Genomic DNA, 21,714 nt, shown 5'->3' with positions numbered 1-21,714 from the left:
TCAAATACTGGCAACCCTAGGTGCGGTGCGGTCGTGTGGCGAGTCGATCGCACCGCACGAGTACGGTGGTCCGGTCGCACCAGTTCGAACGTCTGTTTATACTTTAAGATATAAGCTTCTTGCTATGGTTTAATGACACAGAGCAAGTAAAGTAATATGGTCTGAGAATATGGTAATATGGTTTAATGACAAATGTCAAAAACGACGAAAACGACGCTGCTTGTGATAAATCGAAAACTGTGGATGATTTTATTTGGATACCAACAAATTCTATGATATTTAAGTTATACAGAAGTTAAGAAATGCTTTGTTTTAATGACTAGTTATGTTTTCAAGCGTGTATACGTAATACTTGTAATTATAATACTCTTAACTCCTAATTTTGTATGATTTGTATGTTTCTTGGGTTTTTATAACCTTTGGGCTTTGATAGAAATTTAAGTGTGATTTATTACCGGTTGTACCTTACGATTTACGTGTACCTTCTTCGAAATCGTGGTTTGCCGTTGTGTTTAAAATGTCCAAGGAGGAGTCAAAAAAGGGATCTTCCGAAGGGGAGGACATTCCAAGTGATTTTTTTGATGATTTTAATAAAGAAGATTTCATGGATGGTCTTAGTGTGATCGATAGTTGGAACAACGAGGAAAAACGACGGTCTAGAGGACGCATCGACGAGGAAGCAGTCAACAGCGTCAGTGATTTGCGCGAACTGATCGTAAATGAAGAAAGAAATTCAAGGCGTGGATCCAGAGATAGTCCGTATGAAAATAAACATTTAGATGATTATATCAGACCAGGAAGCCGTCGAGATCCTAGCAAAACTCAAGAAGCTATACGGAAGGATAAAGAAGTTAAGGTGAAGGAATTTCTTGCCAAACATCTAGAATCTTCAGATGACTTGCGTCCCCCTGGTACTGAATTGGACGACTACTTTGATGAATCAATCAGTGAGAAGAGGAAATTAGAAGAAAAATTTGAAATGAAGAAGCGAATAAAAGAACAACATGATTCAAATGAAGATTTCCACAGCGACATTAAGGAACAACATGTTTTTGATGAAGATAAGCATCGCAGTATGAAGGGAAGACATGAATTTGATAATGATAGACATCGCAGTTTTAGGGAACGACCTGATTTCCATGAAAGCAAGAATAGATTTTCTTATAGGGACCAAGGAGATTATCCATTTAAACATCGTCGGGAGTCTCCTCGATTTCGTCGTGAACCACCATTTAGGACAACTTTTGATTCGTCTCAGAATCGGCAATTCAGACAATCACCGTTTAGATACCGTCGTTTATCTCCTTCAAAGCGTCGTTATGACGCACGATTCAGAGGCCAAGAACCACACAATCCACGTCACCGCAGTCCAAGATTGAGTCCAAGACGTCCTGCGCATGCACCTCAATGGAGTCCACGTCACAGCCCACAGCGAATGAGAAGAAATCGGAGTCCAGAACCTCGTCGGGAGCGCCGATCGCGTTCGCGTTCGCCTTACAAGAGAACATACACTTCAACAAGATCAAGAACACGATCTCGCTCTACATCAAAAAGTCGTGTTCAAAAGGATGATTTTCTTTACCCTGATAAATACAGCAAACCATCAACCGATTTGCCTTTGCCACTGGAACCACAGTATGTGCCACCTGTGAGTAATGAGTATGGAGGCCCTTCATACCAATATCCACAGGTGCCAGCATATACTGGGTACAATGAGCAATATTATCCCCCACAAACCAACCCCCAACTTTTGCCTCAACCAATTCCGAATCAAAATATCTTGGCACCCCTTAATACACCAATGGCACCGATAATGAATCCCGCAATGGTACCTGCGCCCTGTATGGTGCCTGCACCTTCACAACCCACACCATCAATACCTATCAACCCTATAGCTTCACAAATTCTCGAAACAACGCCAGCATCGCCTTACGACGCATTAGCAAAAGTAACTAATTTATTTTGTTGTCTCTACATTGAATTAAAAATTATAACCAAAAAGTATATACAAAATTTAAATTTCAGTTGGTCGCTGATGGAAAACTTTCTCATGAAGATTATTTGAAGCTGGCACCTAATAAGGGTAACAAAGGTTCAATTTTTTGTTTGGTGTTTAAACTTATTTTTTTTAAGTATTTCATTTTCTTTTTGCGATTATGTAATGATTTCGATTTGTTTTATGTAAATGATTTTATATTGCAGGTGTTACTCAAAACATGGACCCAAAGGCTAGGGTTTCTGGTGGGTAGTTTTGTTTTACAATTCTTAAGATTTATTTTTGTAATAAGCTATTAATATTACCATTATGTAAAACAGTATTAAAATTATGAAAACAGTATTAAACAGTATTAAAACAGTAATGTACAGTAAGTGTGGAAATTAAACATATTATAACTTTGTGCTTCCAGTGCTGAATCGCTGTAATGTAGCTTTGTCCCATCTTGGTAACTTGACATTACCCAACCGTTTATTGATACACAACTTGTACATTGGTCAAGAGCAGAAATCCATCGCACCAATGTTCGGCTCCCCCTTGAAGAGGCAATCGGCAATGGAGTTCTATTTTTCGAAGACAGAAAAATCGATCGTCGCTCAGCGGAACAAGCAGATCATCGAGTCTATCATTTGTGCGCTATCGTTGGATAAGGTGGTGTCGAGACCCAAGAAGAAGGTGCAGAAGGATGTTAAAGAAGCTTCAGTGCAAACTTTTAAACCGGTGTGTGAAGTGTGTGAAATTCGGGAGACTGTTAAGTTCTGTGATGCAAGTACCTCTACCGATCCAGAATACTTCCGTTCGTCGGTACATACCCAGGTGATCGAGGAAGATCTGTACAGCTCTAAATCGGTGTTCAACCCCAGTGGCAGTGGCAGCAGCAGCGCACCGATATCTATAGCTCATCTTACGCCGGCTCAACTCGTGTCCCAGCTAGCGGCGAGGGCCAAGACTCTGAAGCAGCCTGAACCACTGCATCCAAACCCAAGAGGTAATAGACCTAATTTTGATTATGATTACAACCGAAGAGGTAATCAATATCATAATCAGAATCCTAATTATAATAATTACAGATACTAAATAAAAAGTTACAAAATATATTTTTGGCTGAATAAATTAAGTATTCTTTTTAATACTTTAATTATTTTGGGCATATTTTACTATGAATGTTAGAATTATGGTGGCATTTGATGTACTTTTTTTATATAACTGATAGAACTTACATCTATCAGGTCTATCTAGGAAGCATCAGCAAGTGTGCTAACATTCACATGCAAATGTTCAATAATTTTTCTTTGTTTATTTTTAAATAAACATTGAAATTTGTGATTGTTAACACACGCAAAGGTGCACTTAGATAAACAATTCTGTAAATACAATGTGAAAAGTTCTTTTTACAAAGACTTGGTAGTTTAGAAACCTGTTTTAAACTTAGGATATTTTTCCAAAATTTAATGTAATAGATTATTAATTTTTGTTTTTTATTATATTATAGTGATGGAATGTACATTGCTAGCATTTTATAAGTTCTATTATTATTTGTTTATCACTGGACTGTGTTAAATACCATGTTATTGTAAAAGTTTGTAGAATGAGGTCTGATGTTTATGTTATGTGCAAATATAAGATCTCTTGGGAGTGTGTTTTATTCTTAAAAAGCGAACTACCTTTAACCATCATGAAGACATGCTTGAACATTCTGGAGGAGCAATAAACTTCAAAATAAAAAAAAAGAAGCTAAAATGGCGACCTTCATCGTTATTCCACAAGAAGAAATTTTCAAAAAGATCAACATAACGAAATTTGCAAGCTGAAGAACTTTGCGGTTTATCAAATGGATATTCACACACAGCAGGACCCTAAATTTCCCGAATTTTCTAATCAATTCCAATAAAAAACTCGTTCTGTAATTTTAATATTATTAGATTTACTTCTACATTAATTCTTAATAAAATGGTGTGAACAATAAATCGACATAAAACTGTTGCTGGAAATTACGGGGGAAATGTAGTAGAAAGTATACAATAAATGTTATTTGTAAAACTATATGACTTCTTTATTTCCCAGTTTATGTAAAACGTAGCAAACGTTTTAGGCTGAATTTAGTCTCACACTGACTATCGGCGCTGATAGCTCTGCTAGTAATTTTTTTTTAAATGCTTCTATTGTTAAGCTATATTGATATACAGGGTGTCCCACTGTTGGTATATTAAGTACCTACTGCTTAAGAAAATCTATTGTTAAGCTATATTCATATAGCTTTACAATAGTTTTTCCTACTCTTGGTTTCGCCCAAGATGTTTTCTAATGGTATATGGATTATTAAAAATTGGAGGACACTTGATAGAGTAAAATCGTAACAAACAATCAAATTGTACTTGACTAGTTAACATACTAGTACAGATGAAAGAAATTAGTAACGACTTGGAATAAGTTTTCATTTATCAGAAAAGTTACCATTCCTTGTACATAATTGATCAGATTGTATCACTACTATTGATTGATACTAATGCTTATAATAAATCAAACTATGAAAACATTCATAATTAATATGATAACAAATTTAATTTATTATGTTTGTCAATAATTAACAAGTTAAATAATTATACCGGGCCGATTTTTCAATGCTTGGATAAAACTTATTCGTCGAATAATGTATAAAAGTACCATTTTAAAAACGTATTCCAATTGCCCGTATTTGACAGTTTACGTGACATTTTAACATTATCGTGTAATACTTTATTGGACGGATAAGTTTTATCCAAGCATTGAAAAATCGGCCCCCAGTAAAATAAATGTTTACATAAATAATATCGGTTAGTTTATATCACAGATAATATATAATTTTAACCATCCAAGAAATCATCAAGCCACTTTTCAAGGTCTTCAGGAGATTCTATGACAGGATTTTTAGCTGGTTCTACTGGTTCTGGAATGAAAAAAATACTGGTGACTAAATAGCTTTAATAATATGTAAGTTTTCTCATGTAGATATTTATTTATTTATTTTACATTTTATTGTTCTGGCATATAAATAAATCCTTAAAATTAAAACTTATCGGCCAGCAGCCGTATATAGTCCAGCACAGAAGGCGGCCTTATCACTTAAGAGTGATCTCTTTCAGGCAACCTACTGTGTGGAGTAATAGTATGAAGGAGAAGGTAGGTAAGAAGTATACAGGGTTACTTGTAAAACACCAGCAACCTCACAGGACAAGATAGCTAACTTCATAAGTAACAACATTTGTTCTACGACTATAACTTAAACGTAGCCTGTGGAACAAACTTACCTTTTGTATTGACCACTTTAGCTGCATGAGGAATTGTATCTACTTTATTTGGTTTCGCAGCTGGTATTTCCTTGATAGGAGGATCTTTATTAGCAATGTCAAATAGAATATCATCAACGTCATCTTGGAATTTATTAGATTCTTCTACTGCTTTAAAATTTTCATTAACAACATTTTTAACACATTTGTCATCTGCAGGTTTAATTATTTTGTCATCACTAGTTGTAATACTCAATGTACTTTCAAGATTTTGAGGTATTTCTGCTGAAATTTCAGGACATATTACTTGAGGTTTACTTTCATTTTTTTCACCTCTATCTGAGTTTATATCATTTTGTTCTAATTGCGGTAATATATCAGATTTTATTTCAGTTGCCTCCGGCTCTAGGATATCATTAGGTTTATTAATATTTAAATCAATTTCCTTTTCAGTAGAAATTACTTCTTTTTCATTACTATCATCAGATTTAGTTAAACTATTTAGAATTTTCTCTTGAGCTTCTAATTCAGGAGTGGTGAATTTCTTATCTTTGTAATACTTTTGTTTAAACTTTGTTGCTCTATGGTTCATATTCTGTACATCTATTTCACTGAAGATCGATTGATCAATACCATTTCGTTCAAAAAATGGAATAGTTGATATTGCAGTATTTAGGTTTTTCATATTGATATCAAAATATTTATCATACAGTGACGGTCCAGTATTTGTATCCCAAGATTTTTCATGTTTGAATTGAAAATGTCCACCGACTGAGAGTGGCGCTGTTGCGAGCGTCTGAAATTTGTATCAAAAACAATAGGTTAGTTAAATATAAAAAATAAGTTGTAGGTAACTAGTTGAACACTAATACTTGAAATATAAGTTTCTATAAATTGTAAATTTGATAACATTGTGTAAAATTTCCGAAATAATTATTTAAAACAGTACTTTGTATAATAAGGGGATTACTATGGTCAAAACCGAAAAACACCTTATACATATTGAATTTTGTTGAGGAAACTGTTGGTACGATTGTATTAAAAAAAATATATGTGATACTCAAGGATATAATTAACAAAGTGTATTGTTTACTTTTCATTTTAGAACGGCCTAAACATAAAAAAAATACATACAAATCAACCCCTTTTTGAACATAAAACGCATTTTGTTAGGAAAACGGCTACATATTTATACATGAAATTTATACCAAAGAATATGTTATGATATTTGTAACAATTTGTATTGATTGTTTTTTCAATTTTCATTATTATCGTTAAATTATCAAGAAAAAACTCGAATTTATAATAAAACCCACATAAAACCTCCTCTATTGCATATTTTCGACGAAATTTGACGGTGTCAGTTCGACTCGGACGGGGGACTATACGTGCGGTTTTTTTTGCAAAATAACGCTAAAATTCACCGAATTGAATGTTTTGTTAAATTAAACCAGATTGTAATAGGTATTTACATGAGCAGTTCATGAAATGAAAGTTAAAAATAGGTATGTAAAGATATAAAAATCTGTTTGTAAATTAGTTTTGTTTTTGAAAGGCGTCATTGAATAATATCCAGTGTTGATAATTTTTGACAGTAAAATATTATCAGAAAACACATACCTATAAAACAGTAACCAGACTTTCCCTGTGTCTTGAATATTTTTTAAAAAAGATTAATTGCTGTTCTATCGTATATTTTAAGGGTCCAAAACAATCCAAAGCCGGGAGATACTGACAAAATTTTGGGTCATTTGTAACAGGATGGCGGTTCTACAGTGGTCTTAGTACGCAATGACAAAAAGAAAAATCATGGTCAGAACAGTGGTACCGGCAGACTAGTCGCGTGGGCGTTAGTCGAACTCGTCAGATAAATTACGGAAGGCAAACGATTTGTAACACAAAAATTTTAGGATTTACCGATAGCCCATAAAAAAGAAGTAGGCGGTAGTGTCATGCCATACTTTTCCGGTGTAATTTACAGCCCACAATACCGACGTGAATGCGTTGATTAAAAAAAAATCAACCATTTGTACCAGGCTAATTTTTGCACAGGTAATCATCGTCCAGTAGCCATGTACTTAGATCATTAAGTGTACGGTCGCCATACCGCCGAAAATCAACATTTTTTTTATATTGTATAAAATCATTTAATTTTATATTATTGTATAAAATCGTAGGAAAGTCAAAACTGACATACCTAAACGTATAGCAACATTTTTAGCCGACGCCATTATAGGACGAAATTCTCAATTCAACTGAATTTTTTGTTGGTTCCGTTACCTCCGGTAACTTCAGTCGCAGGAAAATCACTCATTTTGTAATGTGTTCAAAGATAAACAGTAGAAAAAAATAAACTCAGTTTAAAACACGTTATAATATTTTTGATTTGAAGCTGCTATAGTCGATAAATAGGCACCAAACTCTTAAATAAATAAAAAATAAATAATGTTAATATTTTAATGTTTAAAAATTGAAACACATTTTTTTTCTCGTCATCATTTCAAAGACGTAAGGGATTTAAAAAATCAACCCCGAACTAACTTATACAAAATACATAACAAGTCGAAAAAAACGTGATTTCTTGTCCGTTCCCCTATTTTTTTCGGTGTGTGTAGGTTGCATGCATATATTCCTACTAGGTATGAAGAGATATACAGAGAACGCTAAATACATTTGCCTGGTCACCATTACCATTCGATACACCATGACATGGTAGAGGCCATTCTATAGAATTACGTCAAATAATGTACTCCATCTTTTATATCTCTGTAGGTGAAATGTTCTCCACCCTAGCCATCATCAGGTCTCCAGAATATAGTAGAGTCCGTTTTGAATAAAATTAATTTCTAAATCGGTGTTTTCTTAACTTTTCCCCACTCTAGAACTTATAATTACTTGCTTAGTCATCTTAAGGTCTCCAGAATGGGTCATGTAGTAGAGACTTTGCTTATAACGGTTAATGTTGAAAGATGAGTCTTCCTACATTACATTTACAACATACATAGTACACAATATTTACTATTCATAAATGTAATATGTTACTGCCTCTCAGAGAAAACATAAATTAATAATAATAATAATAAAGGGCGTAGGGATGTGACGACCCCATCGCCCACGGTTGGAATATCTATGGTCTACGTGACAATAGATATTCCACCCGTGCAATCAGTCAACCCGCAGGACTCCTTGTGGCGGGGTGTCGGGGAGTAGCGACCCCGCGGGAACCGAGTGCTCCCGGGGGAGGCCCCTGTCTTCATCTCCGGCTTGCCTTCACCGGCCGGTCGGAGTGAAGCCTGACGAGGACAGGACCCCCACCTCTGGCTTGCCTTAACCGGCCGGCCAGAGTGGAGTCGCGAGAGCTTTTAGCTCGAAGGGTGGATGCGAAGCGTAAGTGGCGAGTGGGCACGTGATGCTGGACCCTCAGGGAGCGCGTGATCGTAGTTTAAAGTCCAGGGACGCCTCTCCACCCTTAGCTGCTCACAATATGTTGCCCCCTTGTCGCACTATTGCAGCGACTTATTTCGGAGGCCCATACAGTGAGAGGGCGAGTCACCACCTGCCAACATATTTTTACTTTCTTTTAGTAGAAAGGCAGGTGCCATAGTCTTCCATAGTCCTTAATTCCGGTCCATTAACATCCCATTCCATAGCCCAGTTTATTTTTTTTCCTTATCTTGCAATAGTCCTACATCGGCCGCGGACTGCCCAGGGCTGTATCTCTATAGTGCAGTCATGGGCAGGCTGCGGCTGGTGTCCCACAACACAGTAAAGTTCTCGAAAGGGCCTCTGCGTGTTGGATCCGTGTCCCCACGTAAGCCTTCCAAAGGACCGGGTACCTTCCTTATGATGGTACCCGAGTATTATGGAATTGAGATACATAATAATAATAATAATACTTGTCAAAGCCATTAACTCCTTTGCTATACCTATCTTAACTTACTCTTTTGGAACAATTAACTGGTCTCAAACACAACTAATAAAGCTTCAACGAATTATAAATACTTTAAGCACTAAATACCGTAAACACCATCCAAGATCTGCAATAGAACGTCTGACGCTACCTAGAGCCGAAGGAGGACGGGGTATTATCGATATACAAAACCTACATAATAAAATTATTACTAATTTACGTTCATACTTTCACAATAAAACCTTAGATTCCATACTGCACAAGGCTATCTCTCACACCGACAAAAAACTCACACCTCTAAACCTATCAGACAGAAGTACCCAAAAAAATGAAAAAATTAGAAAACCACAAGAGAAAATAGATGCATGGCTACAGAAATCTCTACATGGAAGACACCGACGCGATTTGATGAATACTGACATCGACAAGCTGGCATCGAACACATGGCTCAAACGCGGCGAGTTGTTTCCAGAGACAGAAGGTTTTATGATTGCCATACAAGACCAAATAATTGATACGAGAAACTATAGGAAGTTCATACGGAAAGACCCAAATTTAGTTACAGACCAATGTAGACAATGTCACAGCGCATCCGAAACAATCCAGCACATTACAGGGGCTTGCAGGTCGCTTGCTCAGACAGACTACAAGCATAGGCACGACCAAGTCGCGTCTATAATACATCAATATCTGGCCATCAAATATAATCTCATCACCGAAAAAGTATCTTACTATAAATACACCCCTAAAATAATTCTAGATTCCACAAACTACAAACTCTACTGGGACAGAACCATTATCACGGATAAAACAATACAAAGCAATAGACCTGATATTACTCTCCTAGATAAACGAAACAAAGTTGTATATTTAATAGATATCGCTATCCCTAATACACACAACCTAACATCCACATTCTCCAACAAAATTGCTAAGTATACTGATCTCTCCATTGAAATTAAAACTCAATGGCGAGTCAGTACAGTCAAAACGGTCCCAATAGTTATCTCCACTACAGGAATCATACCAAAATCACTTCACTTAAGCCTCAAAACATTAAGCATTCATAGTAACACACATATTCTTTTACAAAAGGCCGTTATTTTAAACACGTGCCGTATAGTACGCAAATTTTTATCTTTAGATTAATTAAGTTTGTCTGTTTGTCCCACCCATTAAATATAAGCTTGTATAGGCATCTTTGTTTGGCCAAAAGCCCGCAAAAATGTTCGAGTCCTCGATTATGAGAGAACTTATAAAATACAAAAAAACATAAATAATAATACAAAAGATTTATTGCAACCAACAGAACATACATAATAATACACAATACAAAAAAAAGGAAAACAGACATAAAATAACACAAAATTATAAGGAATTTACAACACTTACAGTTATTAGTTACACTTATAGTTAAAAAAGTACACGAATGTATTATCTGTGTTGCGCGCTGGCTGCAATTAGGCCCTGGCTCAGCATAGTGTTGTGGGAGCAAGCTCCACAACGCTGATAATTCTGCCAGATACCCAGATGAATAGTTTGCGCCTCCAATCAAGTAGGTATATATAAGTATAATAAAAAATAGAATAATTAATTATGAATGTAAAGAAATAATAAATGTGTAATAATAATAATATATAAGCAGTAGAATAGATATATTTGGTCAAGTAAAATCAGTATTTATATGTAGGTATATAGGTAGGTATGTATGTATGTATAATGTGTTAATTTATAAGTTTGGATACGTATAGTGAAAGGAAATAAAATTATGATGATTGTAATTTGAGCAGTAGTGATTTGTAAGTGCGACGAAAGTTGGATTTGCACTTGAGTTTTTTTATTGGAGGTGGTATGTTGTTCCAACATTTCGTCGCATTATATTTAAATGACCCACGAAAGGCGGTAGTTTTATGTTGGGGGATGGACAAATCTTGAGTTCCACTTCTTATTTCACCCCTTTTAGTATCCTTACGCCATAATAGTTTTGTGTACAGATATCCAGGCTGCTTTGTATGGATCGTATCAAATAAAAGGCAAGCCAATAATAAATCTTGCCGACCTTTCATTTTTAAAAACTTTATGCTATTAAGAAAAGGGGTGACATGAGACCTGGGTGGGATTGTCACGCAAAATCTGGCACAGGAGTTTTGCACTCTCTGAATAAGACGCTGCACTTTTGCCGTTAGACAAGGTCCATAAACAGGGAGAGCGTAATTTAATTTAGAAAGTACGATGCTTTCGCACAACCTTATTCGTAGGTCAACACTCAAGAAAGGTCGAATATTGTAAAGCACTTTGAGTCTATAAAAGCAATTGCTAACTAAATTAGTGACATAATTTTCGAACCTTAACTGGCCGTCAAAATCGATGCCCAGGTTACGAGCAACTGTAACCCGCTCTATAGGAGTGGGGTTTACAAAAACAGTAGGATCAGCTGTGACCAAATTAGAGACTTGCTTCTTAGAGCCAACAACAAGATATTTAGACTTGGATGGATTTAGAACCAACGAGTTTTTGCGAGACCAGTCAGATATGCGTTCCAAATCCTCATTCATTTTCCTGGTGCATTCTTCTATTCGATCTCTATCAACAGGCATGTAAAGTTGCAAATCATCGGCATATAAATGATATTGGGAGTTATGTATGCAAGAGGTGATATCTGCCGTATATATTATAAATAAAAGAGGACCGAGAATGGAGCCCTGGGGAACTCCTCTATTGACAGGCACCAGCGAAGAAAAGTCTCTGTTTCCGTCACCTTTAACCAGCATTACTCTTTGGTGACGTTGGCGAAGATAGCTATCAAACCAAGATGAAGAAATAGGATTGAAACCATAGAAATTAAGCTTTGAGAGAAGAAGAGAAATATTTATACAGTCAAAGGCCCTAGAAAAATCGAGCAGGGTTAGAATCGATGGCTGGCCATTGTCGCGTGCAGAGAGCAAGTTATCCACAACATCAATCAAAGCAGTGCAGGTGCTACGCAGTTTTCTAAAACCTGACTGGTACTCCGGCAAGATATTATTTAATTCACAGTACTTAGTGACTTGGTTGTAGACAACTCGCTCTAAGATCTTTGAAAGGTAGGGGAGAATACTGATCGGCCTAAGGTCTTTGAGGGCAGTAGGATTGCTGTTTTTTGGTATGGGCCGCACCAGGGCTGTCTTCCACTGCGATGGGAAAAGTGATGAAGAGAGAGATTTATTAATTCACTAACTCTCTTCACTAACGGGCTCGAATTTAAAAGTACTGTCACAATAACGATTTTCGTCAAAGTAAGCGAGGTCGACAGGGTCAGCAGTACTTTGACCAGGAACATCAAGGAAATGATTATTAATTGCGTCGGCGTCACACAAGTGTTGCGGGATCTCACCAGTGCATTTAAAGTCAGGGATAATATTTCTTTTCAAATTTTTCCACAGAAGTTTTGCGTTATTTTTATGTTGGTTTACGTTGTGATCAAAGAAGGCTTTCTTTTCATAGAACAAGCTAGTGTTCACTAATCCTTTCAAATGTTTATAGTCCTGAAGATGAACGTCTAGGTTAGTTTTTCGAAATTTATGATGTTGCTCATCTCTCAGCTTCATCATGTACCTTACGTTACTGGTTATCCATGGATACGACACTTTTTTTTATCAAAGACTTCTTAATAGGGGCAAATGAGTCAAATAGGTTTATAATCAAGTGATTGAATGCATCTACCATCTGATTCACATCGGATAAACGCGTAATTGTGTCCCAGGGTAGAACAGAAACAGCTTTATTCAATTTATTAAGATCTATGTCTTTTAATGGTCTAAATATTATGTGTTTGGGGGAACAGGTGTTTTTTCTTAATTTGAATTCTGTTGTGATAATTGCATGAGCACCAAGGTCTGGGATATGTTCAACTTTTATTTTAGCTACAGGAGCATTTGTACAAATAACATCAATGAGTGACTGACTATGATCAGTAAAGTGTGTAGGCTCATTGACATGATTTACTAATTGCAGAGATTGTAAGAATGCATTCAGGCGGGCGGTATTTGGGTCTCGTTTGTTAATGAGATTTATATTAAAATCACCGGTGAGCACCAGGTAGTCGTAGTCACTGAAAGCAGAAATAGTGTCTGTTAAAGTGTCTAAGAAGACATCGACGTTAAGCCACGGCGGACGGTATGCTGTGCCGACAATGACGCGACGAGAGTTTATCTTCATCCTCAGCCACATCTGTTCGACAGATGCAGGAGAAGAAGAAATGGTACAGACTCGCGCTGACATACCACGCCTTACGTAGAACCCTACACCTCCACCCCTACTGCGTACTTCGGGTGGGCGGGGTCGGTGACGGAAATTAAAGCCGGGCAATGAAGGAGCATGTGCTTCCTGCCCATCCCGAAGCCAGGTCTCATTGATCGCAATGATGTCAGGTTGTGAGCGATCGAATGCAACACGGAACTCATCCTGTCGTGTACCCAGAGAACCCGCATTAAAAAATCCAATAATTAAACTAGTACGCTTGGCCATGATATTACAAATGACAAATAAATACTTAAAGCAATAATATTAAAATTATACGTATCCCGAGTGCGATTATTTAATTGATATGAATAAATGTATGGTACACTATAATAAAAATTTAAGCTAAAAAATAATGTTTCGTTAAAATACTTACTTCTAGATTCAACTGCAATAACAAAAATAATATTAAAGATAATGTCAACATATATAATCTCATATGATAGGTATGTTGTAATATATAAATAATAAAGTGATATTATAATATGATTGTGTAAGATATACAATATAGGATAAAATTTATTTAATAGGATGGCTTTTCCCAAAATTCTTAAAAGTTTATAATATGATATGATTTTATACATTTTTATGTGTTCATCGTCTAAAGTGGTACCTGAAGAATCATCAGCTGTATTGTGGAGTAGAAAGTAAATGAACAAAATAATAAATTTAACATATATTGCCATAACTAACCATGATACTATGTTTAGCACAACCAAAACGCAACCACAGTTATCTACCATTTGTATAATTAAAATAGTGACATAAAGTAAAATTAAAATAAGCATTAAAACAATTTTCACATTATAATATAAGTTCATAAAGTTTAAACGTAACACATTATTTAGAAAAAAGTTGAGTAAAAAGAAAGGGTTTGACCAAAATATAAAGTACATAATTTTTAGTATTGAATTTGAATATAAGACAGAAAATGAATAGTTTAATAGCAGATTAATATCATATATAGATACACAGCGCAATCCACAACAACGAAATACAAAATATTCAAATAAATAAAACTCAAAACTATTATATAATACAATATGTCTAATTTTTGTTATCATCATTTTGCAGCACATTTTTGTGTTTGAATACACGGGTAATGTCGTGTTCATTACGAAATAAACAAATTTTTGTGGTTTCACTTTGCCTTGCATATATACGTCCCTCCTTCGTCCAAGCAAATCTCCAATTTTGTGCCTTACACATTTCACGTAGTTTACCGAAAAGTAGGCGATTTGATTTAGTTAATCTTTCATTAATATATATAGATTTTTGATTGTGAGGTGGGAGGCCTAGATCAGCTGTAGTTAAGTTGCGTTTAATGCGAGCCTGCTTTAAAAAATCATTCTTTATTGATCGGCGCGTGAGTCTTACAGCGATAAGCCGGGGACGCGGGGAGCGGGAATCAGGGTGCAAGTCATTAGCAGAAATCGTAGAATGATTAGTACGAGGTTTAGCCCCTATGCGATATGCACATACGATGTCGCGTTCCTCGATTGTGATACCGAGTTTTAGTGCAGTGGTGATAACGAGATGTGTCAGGGACTCGTTGTTAGTTTCGGGAATGCCAGATATTTCTACATCGTTGAGTAAATCAAGCTGATAACGTTCATTTAACTCGGATTGTAATGTGTTAATAGTATCACTTAGATTTGCCGTGTCCCGAGTAGAAAGTTGATCGCGTATGGTGCTTAATTCAGCCCTCAGTGAAACGTTATCGTTTTCCAGTGCCAGGATTTTCTCCTTGTGAGTATGCAGTTCGTTTTGATAATCAGCCAGTTGATCGCGCAAAACGTTAATAGTGTTCGAGAATTCTTTTTTTATCTCAGTGAGGGCGGCACTTATATTACTTTCAAGTAGGGATTTCAACTGATCGTAAGTAACTGGGGAAGGTGGGATGACAGGGGAACTATTTGATGATGAGCTGGTTTCATGAGAAGTGCTTTCTAACTGGGCTTTAGCGGGTGTTTCATCACCTTTACGTCGAGATGTAACGTTCTTACAGAGAGGACAAAGCCACGACCGCTTTAATTCTTTAATATTTTTCTTGAAGTATTCGGCGGAAATATTGATACATTTATAGTGGTAAGACCCCGAACAGGTAGTACAGTCCAGTTTTTCATCATGTCTTAAGAGTTTCTTACACGCAGCACAATTCATGATAGAAAAATACGTAAATAGTAAAGTTTAGAAACAAATTTTATTTGCAAACCTGCTTCACGTAAATATGTCTCACTAAATTCACCAATTACACAGTGATATGTAACTTATATACTTTAATTACAATTAATTATTCACAGAACTTTTTAAAAACAGCTGTTAACTCTCGAGGCGCAAACTACCCTCAATTAGGTAGAAACCACTAACACATTACGATACAATACGATACATTTTACAATTCCATAATCTTTGGTCACTTTTACTTCAACAATGATGTATATTATAGAGGGCGGTTAAAAAAACAAATTCAAATATAGTGACAGAATCATTAAGGTCGTTGAACCATGTAATTGCCATAAATAGAGATTTATTAAATAGTGTACCTCATAATCAGCTCCTAGATTCTCTTGTTCATCAATTTCTTCATAACTCTCTATTGGCATCTCATATTTGGACCAATTACTGAGAATCTCCTTCTTTTTATACTTTGAATTCGCTTCTTCTGTTATTTTTAATATTTCGTCCGTTTCACGCTTCAAGTTTTTATAGAATTCTGGCGGTGGCGGCTCGTAGGCTGGTTTTTCTGACTTTTCTTTTGCTGTAACATTTGTAACATATTTATGAAGCGTCTTTCATTCCTATTTATAAATTTTGAACCATGGTTGAAAGGAAAGAATAGGTAAGTATTTAAGATATTTAAATTTAAAAAAAGTCCTATTATAAATGTTATTGTTGTTGTGTGAAGTTAGTTCACATTAAATTATTTGTTAGCTGGGAGCATAGACAAAATCAGAGTATGAGATAATATGAATCCCATTACACAATGTATAATTTTATAATAATAAACGACACATTAAATTCTCTAAAGGGCCTCTGCGTGTTGGACCCGTGTCCCCACGTAAGCCTTCCAAAGGACCGGGTATCTTCCTTCTGGTAGTGCCCGTGTATTATGGAGAGAGACATAATAATAATAAATATTATAGGACATTATTACACAAATCGACCTAGTCCCACAGTAAGCTCAATTAAGGCTTGTGTTGTGGGTACTAGGCGACGATAAATATAATATTTAATAAATACATATATAGATAATAACACCCAGACCCAAGAACAAATAATTGAGTTCATCACACAAATATTTGTCCTGACCGGGGATCGAACCCGGGACCGTCGGCTCAGTAGGCAGTTACTTTACCACTGCGCCAACCGCGTCGTCGAATAATGCTTTCAACTAGTTTAGATATTTTTACCATCAATAACTGGATACAATCTATCAGGCTCTTTTTCTGGTATCTTTTCAACTGGGGCATTCTGCTGCTGCCGCCCTCTTCGCCTTCGCTGCTCTTTAGGGTCAGGTTTGCCCTTATGCCTGAAACAGATTGTTATTATTTTGTGAGTAGGTATGACTTCAATAACAATGTTTCAAAGTTCTAAATAATACATACTGCTTTTTTGCATCCTCTAGCATATTGCACGTAAAAATGTTTAATTATTTGTTCTGTTTTTATTTTATTAATTATCAATAAAGCATTATTGTGAATATTCTAACAATATTGAACTTTGTAAAAATAATGCTTCAGGCCACAGACCACAGCTTCAGGCTATGAAAATGACAGCTGTCAGTTGTCACTCCAATTTTACAATTAATGGGCCGGCTTCTTAGAAATTGAGTCTCTTCTTTAATTACAATCTCGCGAGTTATTATTATAATTTAAGAGTTTTTAGCTTAGGTTTTTACTTGGTTTTTACAGTCTTACGACGACGTAATTTATAAAATTAACAGCAAACCTAAAAAACAGCGTGTGTGCCGAGCACACTTGTCAGAAGTGAAACTTCTTTGGCAAGATGAATTAGACTTCTTTTGGATGCACTTTTGAATCGTCATTACATATTTGTTACCAAAGACTACTATGTATATTGTTTGTTACTTTCAATTTACGGGAATACCTACTATAACAATTAATAAAATGACTAAAAAAATAACTAGTAACTAGTAAATTAGTAACTAATTATTATTATTTAAGTTACACGTTTTATTTTTATTTTTGAATATTTCAGTGATAATAGCTCATTTGTTTATGTAGGTATTTTTATTAAATAGGTACGAAGTGACCTCCTTCTTGGTGCCTGTTTTGTGTTGTTTTTTATATAGTTACCTATATTTGTATAGGAGATCGCGAAAAATTATAATATAAAAAAATATTAATTTTTGTACAATAATATAACCCAATACATTGTAATACTGTGCCAATATGTACTCATGTCCTAATAATTGAAATGATTCACCACTGTTACTTACTTGATGCAATAAATTACAGCCAAGAGATACCTACCTATTGAATTACAGTTCGGTAATGACTATATTATGTAGGTATTTAAAGATAGGAAAATTATCTAACTCATGGATAAGTCGACTGACCGAATTATAATTTAAAAAACATACAACAGAATTTAGTTTTATAATACCTACATAATATTATCGTTTGTAATTATTAATTTATGATTAATTAAATATGGATGCATTAATTATTATAATGGATCGTCTCACACGCAGTTTATTATTCCTACCGGTCACCATATTGTAGGCTATATATTTGATAATGATATTATGTTGTTATTTTCTATCAGGTATTTGTATTAGTGGTAGGTACTTGTTATGTACGTTTCATCGAGATAGAGCACTGAGCAGCGTTTAATCGGTATCCCATACAAAGTGAGAGTCGTATGAAAGACTGAATTTAGATCTAAAGGTCCTAAAGCACAGAATAATAACTAATAAATATCGTTAAAGCGATTGTAGTAATTCTGAATTATTATTATTTTAATATAAAAAAACTAAAACACTTTCAAATAGTCGGAACTAGACCAATTAAAAATGTAACACGGGAGGCACCAGCTTTCAAATAATATAAAAGAATCATCAAAATCAGTTCACCCAGTCAAAAGCTTTGAGGTAACTGACACAAAAAATACGCTTGAGAATCTCCTATTGAAAAAAGTTTGATTGCGTATACTTTAAACGGAGAGAACGCGAGAGGAGGTGCTCTATTACTTTATTATCTACATTTAAAAATAAAACATATTATGTAAAGTAAAGCTCGTGCGTTGTAAATTTATGAAATACGATAAAAATGGAATATTAAAAAGAGCATTACCGGTTTATAGTTATGACTGGTTATCAAATCAAATAAAAAGTATGATGAATCAATTGCGTGGGCACAACACGAGCCCTCTTGTTTTTTTTTGTTTTACGAGCGCAGAGTGCAGCCGAGAAACAGATTGTCTTGTATAAACATCTATTGTTCACAATAATTATGGGAGCCTAATAAAAAGTCCCTTCAAAATACGGGGTATTGTTCTCAAATTTGTTGGCACTAAGCGAAATGAAAAACGTTGAGTATTATTAGCTGAAGTCTGCTGTTTGACTGGTACCATTCTGTAGACGTAAGTATTTAGTTGACTAAAATCTGAGACTAAAATCATGTGGAAAAATAAAATAAAGTTAAGTCAATAAATTGTGCTGTTTTGTTTGCGATGGTTGTTAGACGTTAGTCTAATAAGTATGTTTTAATTAAGTTATCGAACAGATTTAATCATAAACAACTTGCAATACATTTTTAATTAATTTTAAAATTTTAATAATTTATTTCTCAAGGTAATTTTTTTACATTTTTTTTAAATTAGGTACTTGAAGTTAGTTCATTAAGAACATAGAGTCATTGAAACCGCATGCGAAAAGCTAAATTGAATGTAATTTTTGAAAAAAATAAATAGATGTTTAATCTGTGCGTTCAGGAACAAGGAAGCGCCCGGGAGCGCGGGTGAGACAGGGGTGACGCACAGCGCATGCGCTCTACAAGGGGCGGTTGTGCGCGCAGTCGCCACGCGCCCGTTCGTAAAAACGGCATGGCGTTTCGCGTCCCTCAAGGACATTTTTGACATCCCACAAAAAAATACCAGCTGTTGATCGCAACGATAAATAAAACTTAAACCATTATGTGTGTGCCGTGTCGATTTTAGTGCAGTGCTCATTTTGTGTTTAATATTTGGAATACCGGCGTCCCGTACGCTCGTTGTTTTCATAAGGTATGTAAAACATTATTGTTACAATTTAATATGAATGTTGTTTATAATATATGCGATAAGACGGTGCAATATATTTTGGCTGTGCACGCAACTCGGTTTCGATTTATCCCAAAGCGCGAATATGAGAGATATTCGGACCCCACGTAAAGTGATTTATGGGGAGTTATCCATTGCAGTCAATTTCTATGCAGCTTTTGGAGCACAGATTGGGCGGTAGAGCTTTGCGAAATAGTAAACATTATGTTAGCGATATTCCAAGCAGATTAATTTTGTTAATCTGCTTTGAATAACCATGAGCAAATATATATGGATGTTCGATTACATAATTATTTGATTTAAACAAAACATTTTTACACAAGTAGTGTCTTAATCGTTTAAGGAAACAATTCACGATAGTTTCGCTCTAATTAAAAACAAAATACAATAAAACTGAATAAATTAAACTAATTAGTTACATACTTACGTTGTTAAATTGCGCTGAAATTACAAATGCAGGAACAGTAAAAGTAAACATGGAATATTCTCCATTGCTAACAAGTACACACACGCGAAAACAATAATTTCACTCATTCATTTCCTCGGTGTTCATTCAATCGAAGACATAGTTGATTGGTTATTTATAAGTTTGGCGATTATTCGATAATCACTTTCTGAAACGCTCTACGTAATGTAAAGTGCGTAATCCCGGTATTTGTTGAGGGTTTATTCAGTGTATTATTATAGGAATAATCAAACCTTTTTATTAGTTGGGTGTATTTTAAAACAGTCCAATTTAAGCTTATTAATTCCCTAACTTCAAAAGTCAAAACATCGGCCTCTACATAATTTTTCTTTTACGTAAGAGATCCTAGTAAAATAGAGTTAATCGGAATTCGAACCTTTGTCTAACAATTTTCGATCCCCTTTAAAAAGCACCTTCAAAAATCTTTAAATTTTGAAAGTTAAATCTGAAATAAAATCTCACGAAACTGTTTTAATTGTATCAAAATTATCATTAAATTTGAGACATGCCGTCATAGTAAAGCTGATTCAGGTGAGAGTCATGTAAGCTGACTATGTTTATCTATTGTGACATTCCGTAAAGAGACTACCTAGGTAATACGGATTATTCATCATAACCTACATTGGTTAGTTTTGGAAAAGCAGCCACTTAGCTTCGAGTCATCTTACTGCTCTTAAACTACTAAGTGGGGTCGGTGTAAGATGTTTTTTGTGCCATTTTAGGTGGTACCTATCAGTCTTATAGTTGGACTTTCTGTTATATAAATGATCACCATCATGACGTCTTTTCTCAGGAAAATTTCCCCATAATATGTCTATTACCTAGTTTGAGGGCGGGGTAAAGCTACTTCTATGTATAGTAGGTAAGGGCCATCATTCGTATACAAATCTCTTATATACATATAATATGTATTAGGTATGTACCTAGTTTATCTTTAAATAATAACCATATTGTCTGAAAATAATGCATCGATTAATGGTACGAAATGCCGTCAGGTTAATGTCCTATATTTACGACAAAATGCATTAAAAATAAAATATATTTTCTGCGTGATTTAGCAGTAATGATTTGTTTATTTGAATTATTCAACATTAAAAGCATAATTGCATTATTAATACAATAATTATGTCAATGCCACTTCCTGTTTGCCTTTTCCTGAAGTATCCACAGATATAAGCTCTAATACAATTAATAATTAACTATTTATTTATTTATTAACAATACCGTCAATACCTACTCGTAATACAATACCAAATAATATGCCTTACGTTAGAAACCTTTAAAACCTTTACTCAGAATCGATCATCGTACCTAATCAATCATACTGATTGAGGTTTAGTAAGAAAAAACAAAAAGAAGTGACATTATCGAAAGAAGACGAAATTTTATCGAGGATATACCCCCACCTAACGAAGACAGACAACCTACACAATAAAAATTCTCTATTAGTCATTGCCCATCTCATGTTCATTTATTACAAGTAATTGAAGAGCATGGGCAACATAGTATTAAT

At 35.0% G+C, this 21,714-nt stretch overlaps 2 protein-coding genes across 4 annotated transcripts; one reads left to right on the top strand and one right to left on the bottom strand.

Moving 5' to 3' along the window:
* The first annotated feature begins 178 nt into the window (after nucleotides 1-178).
* LOC149487241 (uncharacterized) lies at nucleotides 179-4,036 on the top strand. 2 transcript variants are annotated; one of them, XM_089697530.1, is made up of 4 exons: nucleotides 179-1,948; nucleotides 2,026-2,083; nucleotides 2,203-2,241; nucleotides 2,409-4,036. In XM_089697530.1, exons 1-4 carry the CDS (start codon nucleotides 518-520, stop codon nucleotides 3,071-3,073), a joined length of 2,193 nt encoding a protein of 730 aa, XP_089553656.1. In that variant the 5' UTR covers nucleotides 179-517; the 3' UTR covers nucleotides 3,074-4,036. The 2 variants fall into 2 exon arrangements, with proteins under 2 accessions (XP_089553656.1, XP_089553655.1); XM_089697529.1 differs by having other exon boundaries at nucleotides 2,026-2,092.
* A 745-nt stretch (nucleotides 4,037-4,781) lies between these two features.
* On the bottom strand, nucleotides 4,782-20,251 carry LOC149487240 (uncharacterized). Of its 2 annotated transcripts, none has more exons than XM_089697539.1 (5): nucleotides 20,155-20,251; nucleotides 16,864-16,982; nucleotides 15,997-16,211; nucleotides 5,284-6,058; nucleotides 4,782-4,922 (listed from the first exon to the last, which is right to left on the bottom strand). In XM_089697539.1, the coding sequence occupies exons 1-5, from the start codon at nucleotides 20,211-20,213 to the stop codon at nucleotides 4,840-4,842; spliced, it is 1,251 nt and encodes a 416-aa protein (XP_089553665.1). In that variant the 5' UTR covers nucleotides 20,214-20,251; the 3' UTR covers nucleotides 4,782-4,839. The 2 variants fall into 2 exon arrangements, with proteins under 2 accessions (XP_089553665.1, XP_089553666.1); XM_089697540.1 differs by lacking the exon at nucleotides 20,155-20,251 and adding an exon at nucleotides 17,059-17,237.
* Nucleotides 20,252-21,714: the final 1,463 nt, after the last annotated feature.

This window comes from Colias philodice, chromosome 7, assembly GCF_061535455.1.
Source record: "Colias philodice isolate Cphi_HAF_F1 chromosome 7, ilColPhil1 Martin Lab GWU primary, whole genome shotgun sequence".
Taxonomy (NCBI): Eukaryota; Metazoa; Arthropoda; class Insecta; order Lepidoptera; family Pieridae; genus Colias; species Colias philodice.
This window is presented reverse-complemented; position numbering and strand designations above follow the sequence as displayed.